We start from the raw sequence: 13291 nt of genomic DNA, 5'->3' as shown, positions 1-13291 counted from the left end.
GAAATACATAAATAAATGAAATTATCATAAAAAATGATGTATTTGAATATCAATGATGAATTTTTACCAGATGCTAAAAACATAATTAATTTCATTGGGCGAAGAACTGATGCTACGATATTTTTCTTTGCAATTTCTTTGTTATTTACACAATAAACAGATACAAGACCAATATTAAGACTAAATAATTACGTCAAGTTTGATCAAATATCAAGGTTCGCCATACTGTTTTCTTTTATTGTATCGGTTAAGTCAACTACGATTACGTATTTTTACTATCAAGTTGTAAGGTCAATAAGGAGTATTGCCTAGCAGTTTTACGTCATTTGAGATCTGAATAAAACGACTTTTGGATTTTGCACCACGATAACGCATGATTTTTTTTTGATCACACATGTGCTCACTAAATATGGTGAATCCCTATGACTTTTTCTTGTTCTGTTTATAAAGAGAACATTGAAAGGACAACATTTTGCCACCATAAAAAAATCACATTTCATAAATGTTTTGCAGATTGGTAAAAATGCTGGGTTAAGTGTATTATATGATATATAATTTATACCTGAATATTAAATAAATACTTAAATAAAAATGTAGTAATTTTTTTATCGCTCCTTGTATTTTTATATAGCTAATATAAATTATAAAGTATGTTTATAATATCCTCAAAAGTAAATTTAAAAAAGATATCAAATTATATTTTTATCGTGAATATTTTCATATATCAAAATTAAAAAAGATAAATTGCCATCTCTTCTTTTAGTAATATATTTATTTAATGTACATACACATATATATGAATATGAGAATAAAACTAACTTTTTTTTTGGATATGAGCAAAATAAAAAGCAATCAAGTAATTTATAAATAAGATATAATAATCTGAATATATGCTGCTATTGAAGTATTATTGGATTATTCATCTAAGACTTAAATGAAATTAAATCAATATCTGTCTTCGAATGTTAATAAAATAATCCAAAGAACACAAAAAATATTGATTGCAGAGTTATATTATTACTCATCATCAAAATAGTATTTTTCTATAAATTGAACTATGTTATGTTATTAATGTAATATAAGAGGTTAGTATTGTTGATAGGCAATTATTTGACTGAATCTTGCACATATTATAATTATTCTAAAAATATATCATATATGAAAAGCTTTCTTAAAAAGGATCGCAATTTGTGATTTATTTAGATTTTTAAAAGCAGCCATTATTTATAAATTCATATATTTTAAGAACGTTATTTTTATGAATCATCAATTCAAAAAAATCGAAGCCATTTTAGATAAGAGATAAAAAAAGTTAAAAGCGTTTTAAAGAAATTCCAGTTAAGCGATTTCACTAATGCAAACGTTTTAATTTTAACTATTTTAAGAAAAGGCTTTCTCCTCATTTTTTTCTACCTGGTATTGTTAGATTCGGATTTTGTATAGGCAACATGCAAAACAGTTACGTTCAGAATTGAACGTCCACTAAATTTTCAACTGCGATACAAATAAGATGTCTAATAATTTAATATTTAGTACACATATGAAAGCAAATATTAAATATTTTGTACGATTTTTTTTGTTAGATTATTTGCCATAATATCACGAGAACAATATGTGGTAGTGTATTACACATTTTGCCATTACCAACTTCAAGATGTTCTCTCCTCGAAAGACAAACAATATCCTTTAATTTGTATAACTGCAATAAACCCGAGGGAAAAACACATTTCATGTGCGAGAACAATGCACGCTGGTTTTAGTTAAGCTGCTTTTGAAATTATCTCTTCCTCAATAACCACCACTACCTGAAAATATATGGGTTTTTCGTCGACGGGTCCATTTCTTCAAATCAACGGTCAATGCGTTTTAATAGCGGTTCTCAACCAGTGGATTCTAAGCAAATTCTTGCCAAATTTTATAAAGCGATACATTCGATATAGATTTGCGATTCGAAATAGGATAGAAAATCAATATAAAAGCGCTGCTTTATGAGAATAATATAAATAAAAATAATTCTCATTTTATGTTGCCATTTAAATAATAAAGAATTTTTTCCCTTAACATTTTATTTTTGTTTGTTACTTAAATATTCTGGATTTGGAATTTGAAATAAGAGACAAAATCAATATAAAAAATAGAATTCGTTTTGATTAAAGAAAAGATAATATTAATTTTTAGTATAAAATAAAGCAAAATTATGTTTAATAAACTAATGTTTTCATTTTAATTTCTTATTTATTTCTTACTCAAATATTTATTATTTCAGTTAGAACAGTTAGACTTATCATATTTAAATATTTCAATACAATGTAATTCATTTAGTAGATGATGAAATAGTGTACATTTTTTGTTGTTGTGTATTTGTGTAGTATGATAACGTATTGTGTGTGATGATATATTAAGTCATTGTTATGTTAATCATAACAATCACAATCGATTGTCAGCAAATAAACCATGTTATCATTTTGCAAATAATGTATAGTATATAAGATAGAACATTACAATAATAAAGGAGATTAAAATTGAGAGACCAGTCAGAGAACGGGCTCACAAACAATGAAAGATTTACTTTTATTTGAAAAAGTAAACCAAATCAATTAAAAATCTATCTTAAAAACATGGAAGTCAAATGGTTTATATTATATTTATGACCAGAAATAAAACATCTTTATATCGATTGAGCGTTTTTTTATTGAGCATTAAGTGCGCTATTAAATTCATATTGAAATATCATAAAAAATAATTTATATCTTCGTCCGTCATAAATGCACTCAAAATTGACAAATTACAATACATTACATATATTTGCAAGGTAAATAAATTATTATATCGTATCGGTTCCATAATAAATATTTAATATCTGATACACGGGGAAAAATATTTTAACCATATAATAAGCAATTAAAATAATAATTAAGCTAGCATTCACATTTAACAATTATATAATTCAATTTGCATATAAGCACAGATAAAAATTAAGTCCCCATGTATGTTTGTGTCTTAATCTTTCTCAAGGTATGATTGCATTGCTTAAAACCGCATTGTGTATATCAATACATACTATGAAAATACTATTATTTTTTAACAATAATTAAAATATGAAAGTCTATGAAACATGTAATAAATAATTTTATATTCAACTATAATAAATATACACGAAAATATTTTTTGTTGAGATTTTGCAATGTGTGTGCGTTTACAGACATTAAAACCTATATCACTAGATATTATCTAAAAGTATTATAATTAAACATTACCATCAGCAAAAGAGTCTTTAATAATTCACACAAGACTATGCATTTAATTTCGTTGTCCAATAAATATATTCGTTCATTCTGAATATAAATAAAATATACTCATAAATTTGTTTAGTCACTAAACGAGATAATCAAAGCAGGTATCACTGTTCATCATATGCTACAAAGATACGATTTATATGTAAATCTAATTCATAATCTTCTCATTTTTAGCTCAAAACTTAAAAATAAGAGTATTTTTTTAAAGTTAAGGTATTGCAATACTATAAATTTTGTCAACAAATATTAAAAACAAAATTGCCAATAGAAAAAAATCAAGTCAAATCAATGTCTTTTTATCTTTGTCATATAAATCTTATCTTTGTAACAAGCAAGTTCAAATTCAGTATACTGACAATGACATCTCGATATTTTATGCACTAACATTTATTTTGTTGAATCTTTAGCTTAAAAAAATATAAGATAAAATTTATTATGTGAATGAATGATTGAAAACTTCCATAATAAGTGATATGTATTGAATTTACTTGTTTTTATATCAATGCTTTTAATTAAATTTATAAAAAAATATCTTGAATTTCATTGTGAGTAAATAAATTATACGAAACAATAAAAAATATGTACATTATAAAGTAAAAACATAAATTAATTAAGCGTGTTTATCATAATTGTAATCGTTTATCACAGAATTTTATCACGGACCATGCAACCACTATGGTATTAATTTATATATAATAAAAAGATCTGTTTTCACTATAGTTATACAATTTCATTAGAAACATTCAATAAAATTTTAATACAATGGCTCTTTGGCACAATAAATACAGTTTTATCCATTAAAATAGTACTATATTGGACTGAAATATTAGATAATACTTTTTAAGAATGATCAAAAGCATCTAGAGTTCTAGAGAGTTATGTCACGTACAATCTTAAGTAACGATTCCGTAGAGCATATGTTTAAAACGTTTTATATTAAAGACTATATATGGAACTATAATAGATAATGTGTGATGTAACAGTTCAAATTATTAATATATATAAAATATATTAGATATGCGCTAGTTTCATTGTCGATCGGTAAAATTTGTCATTTATTTTTATACATCAGTGTGAATTTTTGAACCTGTCTTATTCACAATATTTTCTTTAACAAACGTGCTCTTTTCAGATTTATCTTCAGGTTTTTCTAATTCAACTTTTTCGTTGCCCAAATTTAGACAAATGGGTCCTAAATTAATTATTACATCAACGCAATCGGTTCTACCCAAATTCTTGAGTTTCTGAATAATAGTTCCTGAAAATAAAAAATATGTATTGTATTGGATCATTTGATTCGTAATTTCAAGCTATTATTGTATTACCGATATTGCAAATGATGGATTTTAATAGTTTTGAAGTGTGCCACGTATCAGTCTCACAATCAAATGCGGCTATAGTGTCTTGACTAACACCTTAAATATAGAATAAATAAAATCATATTATTGTAATAAATATATGTCAATTAAATGTTTAATGAACTTACCTAAAGATATAGCTAACACACACCAATGTGTACCGAGTGGATGAGGAGGGTCAAGGAGAGCTGATAGTCTTGCCATCAAGTGCGAATTAATTTTCTTTGTATTTATTTTAGGAAACCATTCGATGCATTCTTCAATAGAAGTAGAGTCTATAAAAATAATATATGCAATTAAGTATAAATATATCATATTTTATAGTTTAAACAAGTAGTTGAGTTTCAAAATTAAATTGTACTAGATCAGTGGACATTGTCAACAATTGAGAGGAATGAACATTACATCATCCAAAACTTTTTGGAGTTCCACAAGGCAGCGTTGTGGGACCATCTGTGTATTTAATATACACTGCTAATATTCTCACTACAATGGATACAAAACTATTTGCATCGCAGTGTTCCTGTAGTCACATCTAATTATTGACTAAATCTAAAACTGATTTTAAAATAGAAAATTAAAAATAATCAGACCAATTCCACCCAAATAACATTCACTGTCAACTGATCTCAACTGTCATTGGAAATTTAAAAGTACTTTAAAGTCAATAAGGATATGTGGAATTCATAAATGAAAACTACAACATTAAAATAATCTAGATCCTAATCAAAAACAGCGAAAGGCTCTATCTGTACCTTTGATTTTTTTTAAATTATTGCCAATCATGTTATGTATACTCAATCACTCAAATAAATAATATTCTAGATCATACCAAAACATGATAAACTTAGCAGCGATTCTTGTTTTCCAGTCAGTGGATTAAATAACAATACAGAGCTGAGAGATGCAGTGCTATCTTCATCATACACTTGTAACAATTCATTATTGATTTGTGCTTCCGTCCACGAATATGGTTCATCGCAGTGCAGTCTGAGTTGTTGTGAAGATAGAATAGAACGTTGCAACGTCAAACCCGGAGCCACTCTATCAAATGCCTGAAGATAAAATAATTATAAACATTATAAACAATTATAAACTATACAATAAAATACTTATAATACAAACCTTATCAACCCATCGTAGAACTTTCTCAAACATTGCAAAACAAACTTGTTCCATACTCGGAGGCGCTCTTATTCTTATATCCAAATATTCGACGCCATGTGCTCCGTTTAATGTTATTAAACATTCAATTAAGCCCCAGCACAATTTAGAACCGTGCCACCATTGATATAGATCGCACTCTCCGTTCCAACTCTCTTCCAAATCGGACATTTTTAACGCTTCGAAATGTTCGCGAAGCTCTACCTATTTTCAAGAAACTGTATCACTATACAATAAACATTATTATGAATGATTTAAATGAAACTATTTACATCTACATATCTACTCTATAAGTTGCTACTGAAATCTTACTTGGATGTGTGGAAATATACTTAATATGAGATGAGTCAAGCCTGACGATTGGTATAGTTTAACTCCTCCGTAGCAAGAGTTAGCATATTTGTATTGCGTATCGTCCGGATCCCACAATCCGTCTAACGTTTCAACTAAATTAAAGCAAGGAAATTCGTATTCTATTTCGTCATCTACTTCGCACTAAAAAACGAATGTATTTTTATAGAGTAATGATTATTATTATATTAATAAATATTAGAACTATATCTAAGTAAATATTAAATGATATGAATCATAAGAATCCCTTGTAATGTATTATATATTTGATCATAGTTGTGCTTTCAGTTAATATTATTAACTGTATTTAATATTATTTTGACTTTTTAAAGACTATTACCATGTAAATGTCAACAACCATATTAAGTTAAAAATTATAAGTGAAGATGCAATGCTATTTCTATTCCATAGTTCTTCAAACTTTTACATTTATTTAAAATGTTCCAGGGACTAATAATAAAAAAATAGATAATTTTATATAAAGTGACTTAATGATATATTTTTACTTACAGATTCTTTCATTGTTATAACTTTCGCATAACTATGCTCAATCAATATTCATTAAAATAATTAAAGCAACATAAAGCAAGGGACTTTTATTAACTAATGAAACTATAGCGTAGTTTAAAAGATGTGATTTACTGATGAACATAATAAAGAAAATACTAGAGTATGTATCTAAACGAGTGCTAATTCTAAACTACAAACCATAGTACATAGATGTAACTCTTGTAAAAGTTCTAACAGTTGACTCGCATCACAATAACCAAAATGCGCTTGGAAATCGTGAGCGGTGTACACTCCTAAAATTCGCGCACCTTGCAAACCGTCCTTGCCAAACAACGTGCCGAGTATTTGGCCCATCCAGTCGCAACACAACACTATCAAATTCCCCGTAACCAAAATCTAGAAGAGCAATGAAATATGTATCTATACCTATACTAAATGAATATAAGGGATGTTTACAAAGTTCTAGGAATTTGTTCTTTTTGAATAACTTTCATGGTTTATGTTTATCTACACTTTTCACTTTGTTATGAGACTTGAATTGTTTTTATCATTTCATCAATTAGATAGTAATCACAAAGAGGTATATAAATTGAATATGTAGTACATAGCAATACTTTCCATTGCAGATCTGGAAAAATATCACTTTTTAGACAAGTGCTTTATGATTTTGTAGTATGAGTCAAACGCGCCGCAGCTTTTATTATCACTTCTTGATCAAAGTTTGTCATGGTGTTTCGCCAAGCAGATCCGAATAGTAGCGTTTATTATAGACCATTTTGAAAGATAATTCACAAGAATTTTCTATAGTTTCCTATACAATTGACCAGTAAAAAGTGACAATCGAAAAATCAGATTTTGATAAACAAAACATGAGAAAAATCGATAAATTCGGAACAACTATTTGACTATTTAAGTGCACTCACTACTTTAATTGAGATATAGCATCGATCAATACGCACTGTCTTGCTTGGTATTGTTATATGTCTCCTATATATTTATCGGGAAGCAACGAAAATGGTATTGTTTATAAAGAGCCACCCAAGAGACATACTCTTGTATTATTAGAAGAGTTGTACATCAATACAGAAAGTGCGGCCATCAGTATTTTTTACCATTTGTCAAAGCTGCTAAGAAAAAGCATATAAAATAGTTGACATTTGCTTGCAGTGGGACTCCAAAAGCACCACTCGATTCAGGACTTAGTCACTCGAAGATAGCGAGGAAAGGGATCGACTAACAGAGACCCAAGCATAGACTTTGTCATGTACTTTTCCACAAACATCACCAGTGTGAGGACTCAACTACTTTACTGCCTGTCACAACCTCTTTGGATAAACCTGTAATCTTCCCCATTAAACAGTAGATCAAAATTCCAAGAACTATGTATACAACCTATATACATAATCGTAACTTACTTCTCCCATAACGTGTAAATGATGAACTATATCGATTATATGCTCATCGCTCGCTAATAAATTCACATGTGAGCGTATATTAGTCATGAAGGCGTCTCTGCTCATTACCGGAAACGAATCGAGAGATTTTCGAACGTTTACGATCCACGATAAGGCACCTTCCAAAAATGAGCTCCAATTCCCCAAAGCAATCTATAATTTATATATAATTATAAAGGAATATATAATAGAAAAGAGTTTTTAAGAGATAGTGATATATTAATAAATAAATAGTAAGGCTATAATATAAATAAAAAAATAATATCTAAATTGCAGAAAACATAAATATGCATAGCAAATTATATAGAAAATATGAAAGAATCAGAGGGTGATTTAGATTAAGTAAATAACTGTATTCTGTTATTAATGTTTATTATACTATTTTCATATAAAAGACTTAACTTTCTCTGAACCGGAGAGTTGCGGATTAAATCGTATTCACTTCCAAACACCGTAGTTCGCTGTCTGCCTACTAAATCACTGCCCTGTACAAAGACAAACGTAAACAAAAAACAATACAGCATAAACGATAAAGAAACATATAAATAAGGCAAAACTATGATGAGTAAACTGTACATAGTATTGATTTCGATGAGCTAATAGCAAAATGAAATAAGCTTAAAATGCTTATTAACTTATTGATTAATTCATATTCCATAGTTTATATGTTCACATATGCATAGAATGACATACTTTCTCTTTCATATACAATAAAATTATTTTGTCAGTGTTGCTGCATAGTACTGACACGGAAATCCAGACAGAGTATAGTTTTTAATGATTTTCTTTATATAAAAGGTTCAAAAATCATTCAGAAAACATTCAGCCAATTAAAGTAATATTATTTAATTATAATTACCTGTGTAACTGATCTTTTAATAGAAGCTAAATATGTTTTAAATGCTCTTAAACCTATAGAAGTCGAAGCATTGCAATCTAAAGCTAGAACCTAGAAATAAAAACATCGTTAGAAGATAAATAATACACTTTTGTATAAATATAATATTATGAATTGAAATAAAAACCTGTTGGTGTATATGAAAATATGGTTCATACATCTCTTGAATGGTTTGTAATAAATTATCACCAGCTTGATAAATGTAATCGCCTTGTGCAGTTCTATGCGCTCGTAGATCGGCATGAGTTCCAACTAATATAATGTTACCTAAACCACCTGAAAGAATATATTAAAATCAGTGTGGTTGCTATAAATTCAATGTATAAATGTTAAACACACCTTTAACACTACACGGTGAAAGCCTAGATATAATAAAATTTAACCAAAATATACATTGTTGTATTTGTACATTGTAGGGTTTCTCCAAATTGAACATTATGACGTATATAAACATCTGCGAATATTTATTCTTATTAAAATTTGTTTGAAGGCCGCTATGTGATAAGCATTCCAGGCTGGGGTCTGTTTGCATTTTGTTGCCGATATTTGTGACGACGTTGTCATTGGCCGCTGTGTACTTGGCCATCTCGTTTGCGTTCAAACCTTTGGACACTTTTCTAGTTACTAGATTGGTAAACATAGTGGACGGTGCAGGTATTGCTGCGTCGCTCAAAAAGTGGTGGAACATCTGAAAGTAGGATTCCTGACCACTGAAATCCCAGACTGTGATGTCGCCAACGCCATTCAGGTCCATCTATAAAGGAAGTTAATATTGTATTTTATGACAAGGTTATGGTAGTAAAAAGTGTGTGTAAAAATATAATAATATATCGCTTAACATGTTATATACCTTAGAGTTTAAAAGTTAGTAGCTAAGGTTTCATAATTTTTTTAAATTTTTCTACAGAGACAAATACAATTTGTGACATAGCAACAGGCGTTGAAATGTTAACACTAATGTTACATTAACCATTTTATTAGCTGTATTAATCCTTCTGGAGTTCCGCAGGGTTACAACCTGGGACCACTGTTGTTTATATTATTCATAAATGACATAGATATGGCCAATAAATCTTTGTATACATTTTCAGATATTTTTAATAAAATTATTTATACCTGATGAACTTGTATTCCTTTAGTCGGGACATAATTTGGTGGAGCAGCGCACGTATCGAAACTCAACGAATTATGTCTCGGTGTTATATCCATTTCTATCTGTGATGATTGACATGGAGAAGACGGCCGAGCTAAAATATTATTTTATTATTGCATTTCAACTATAAATTGTACATATTTATTATAAAAAAATACATACATCTTGTCGTTAAAGACGTAGATCGGCGAAATAGAGCGTGTAAAAGTCCAGCTTTCAATGAAGCCGCAAAGGCTGACTTTCCTACTCCACTGTGTCCTAAAAGCTTAACTTGTAATCTAGCAATCGGGCGACTGCCCGGTAAAAGTTGACTTCTAAGAGTCGATGCAGTAATCCCACTAGCTCTACAATATAAAACAGTAGTTTTAGTTAGCGCATAAATAAAAAAATATTTATTTACATACCTTAATTTATCGAGCAACTCAGCAATATCATTGTGTCCGTGTTTTAACGCAGTTATATCGGCTCTAATACCATCACCGTTCTTTTGATCTAATTTACATCCATAAAAACACAATAACCTGTAAAAGATAATTTATTATATAAATAAGCAATTGAGTTATTCTCTCTGTAAATATATGAAGAATATTCCAACCTAACAATCTGTAAATGACCATTGCGAGCTGCTAAGTGTAATGGAAATTGCCCTCTCGTATTCGACGTTTGTGCACATCCTAATGCACAAAGAGATCGCACGACTTCGTAAAGTCCTGCCATGCAACTAAGGTGTAAGCAACTATTTCCTCTCTAAAATTGATTTGTATTAATACATATTTTAATTTCACAGAATTGTATTTATATATGTATCTTACAGAATCTTTAATATCACAGTCTGCACCATTTTGTATCAAAAGTAAAGCGATATCCGTGTGACCGCTAGTAAGGGCAGCTATTAACGGAGGCTCCGGTATTCCAACGTCCACATTCACACCAAAGTCTATGAGATATTTGACAGCATCGAGTTGACCGGCTCTAAAAATTAAATTCTTAGTTACTGTGCAATATAAAGTAAATTCATTTGTATGAGATACATACCTAGACGCCGCATATAAAGCTGTAGCTTGTTGAGAAATTGATGGTGGCGAATGGGGTGATGATAACAATTGACGTAGAACGGAATTTTGTCCACCCCGAGCGGCGACTACGACTGCAGCTTCACCAGACATATCAATGAACTGGTAAATGTATACGAGATCAATTATTGTTGTTGATTATATTAATATTTAAAAAAATATTAATATATTATAAGATAATGTGTATCGTAACTGTAATAGTTTCATCTTAATCTATTATGTATGTATAGATAATTAGAATTAGATTAGATTATTTATTACATGACGGTTTGAGGTAAAATTATGCTAAAAGGGTGATCTTGAGCTCGTTGGGGTGGAACAAATTACGTTATTATTGACTCGGTTGAGGTCCATGTGTGAATGATATCAGATGTGACGAGGGCGCTCTTGCCCTGCGGCTCCACCCTACGGAGTCTGCGCCTTGGGGTCGCCCCTTTTGCGCCTGCGCCACCGGACATTTTCTGTCATTGCCATTATATAGCAATATAATATTATAAACATATCGTAAAAAATATTTTAAAATAAATTATAGATTTACAGCATCAATCAAGTGAATTTATTTAATTTAATAATAAATATGTTTTTGAATGAGCAAATTTATTTATTGCACTGGCAGCACTGACTGTCAGATCCGTAAACATGTCCAATAAAGAAAAAGCTCCGATTTTATCGTTAAAGAAGCAAAAGCAGACGCAATCCAATAAAAAGAAACCTTTAAAACAGTTGAAGAACGTTTTAACTTCCATTAGAGCGTTGCATTGGTATGTTTTATAACAATTTTTTTACTCATGACATAACCTCAAATTTTAATGACGTTTGTAAATAGGCCTGTAATTCAAGATAAAAATGAAGCTGCCGAGATTGACACACTGTTAAAATTGGTTTTTAATAATGATTCAGACAAAAAACTGACTGATGGCGAGAAAAAGAAAACATTTAATACTAAATTAAGGTATTTATTATCATTATTCTTTTATTTTGGATGAAATATTGTTATATATTTGTTACAGAAATTCGATAAAATTCGGTGTGAATGAAATTTCAAAGAAGATTAACGATAATACGTGTCAAGCTGTGATATTGGACGCTAACGTTCCATCCGTATTAGTGATGCATATTTTAACGACAGCTATTCTGAAGAAAATACCACTGATTTGCGTTCAAGGTCTTAGAAAAACTATTCACGAATGTTCTGGTTTTCAAAGTAGCACTATTTGTTTTTTAAATTCAAATAAGATTTGCGAATTTGTTAAAATTTTATGTTTTAAACATTTCAAAAATATTTATTCGAGTGAATTAATTCAGAATGATGCAGTAGAAGAAGTGTTAGTTAACGATAAAGTCGTTGTATCTTCAAAAGCAGTCGATGAAAATATCGATGACTTTATAAAATTAACGGATGATCCTAAATATTTAAAGAGAGCTCCTAAATTTCAGTGTTTGATGATAAAAAGGATGCGTAAAAATGAAAATAGATAATAAAATATCGCGTTTCAAGTGTTATAGTATTTTTATTCGTTATTATAAAATACATAAGGCAGTCACAATGAATTATGATAATATTTGAATCACCACTTGAATAAATTCTGACTATAAAACATATTTAGAAATAAAAAAAATCATTTAGAGTGAATTTATCACATAAAAGATAAAAATAAAAAAAAAACAAATAAGCAATTCAACGTACACACAATGATAACATACAATAAAATCAATCTTCAATTATATTATAAAAAGAACACAATAAATGAAATGATATTTATACTTTATATTTAAATATATACATTATTTATTATAATATAAACTAAGTGTACACGGCCCTGAACAATCAGGGCCATTGCATGTAAATTACGTATGTGTTTATAATAAATATCAGATACTCGTATCTTACAGTATTTCTTTTTGCATGGCAATATTCATTTACGATTTCATGTTCAACTTGATTCAAATCAAACAGCGCTTTTTATCTTACTAATCAACAAACTTCGTATATATGTATAATAATAAGGAATGTGTTAAAAAATACAAATACAA

At 29.0% G+C, this 13291-nt stretch overlaps 2 protein-coding genes across 4 annotated transcripts; one reads left to right on the top strand and one right to left on the bottom strand.

Moving 5' to 3' along the window:
- Positions 1-4226: 4226 nt before the first annotated feature.
- LOC148237477 (death-associated protein kinase 1-like) lies at positions 4227-11690 on the bottom strand. 3 transcript variants are annotated; one of them, XM_088205833.1, is made up of 18 exons: positions 11585-11654; positions 11220-11359; positions 10997-11156; positions 10780-10931; positions 10589-10705; positions 10347-10528; positions 10148-10278; positions 9371-9785; positions 9159-9307; positions 8993-9082; positions 8095-8286; positions 6878-7075; positions 6131-6313; positions 5780-6022; positions 5487-5709; positions 4783-4929; positions 4622-4711; positions 4227-4554 (listed from the first exon to the last, which is right to left on the bottom strand). In XM_088205833.1, exons 1-18 carry the CDS (start codon positions 11609-11611, stop codon positions 4358-4360), a joined length of 3036 nt encoding a protein of 1011 aa, XP_088061959.1. In that variant the 5' UTR covers positions 11612-11654; the 3' UTR covers positions 4227-4357. The 3 variants fall into 3 exon arrangements, with proteins under 3 accessions (XP_088061959.1, XP_088061960.1, XP_088061961.1); XM_088205834.1 differs by having other exon boundaries at positions 11519-11648; XM_088205835.1 differs by lacking the exons at positions 4227-4554; positions 4622-4711; positions 4783-4929; ... (3 more) ...; positions 6878-7075; positions 8095-8286 and adding an exon at positions 8408-8618 and having other exon boundaries at positions 11585-11690.
- A 172-nt stretch (positions 11691-11862) lies between these two features.
- Positions 11863-13019, top strand: LOC148237476 (uncharacterized). Its single transcript, XM_088205838.1, has 3 exons — positions 11863-12018; positions 12084-12209; positions 12268-13019. The coding sequence occupies exons 1-3, from the start codon at positions 11897-11899 to the stop codon at positions 12734-12736; spliced, it is 717 nt and encodes a 238-aa protein (XP_088061964.1). The 5' UTR covers positions 11863-11896; the 3' UTR covers positions 12737-13019.
- Positions 13020-13291: the final 272 nt, after the last annotated feature.

This window comes from Plectrocnemia conspersa, unplaced genomic scaffold (genome assembly GCF_051122295.1).
Source record: "Plectrocnemia conspersa isolate PC_06_02 unplaced genomic scaffold, ASM5112229v1 ptg000002l, whole genome shotgun sequence".
Classification (NCBI taxonomy): domain Eukaryota; kingdom Metazoa; phylum Arthropoda; class Insecta; order Trichoptera; family Polycentropodidae; genus Plectrocnemia; species Plectrocnemia conspersa.
This window is presented reverse-complemented; position numbering and strand designations above follow the sequence as displayed.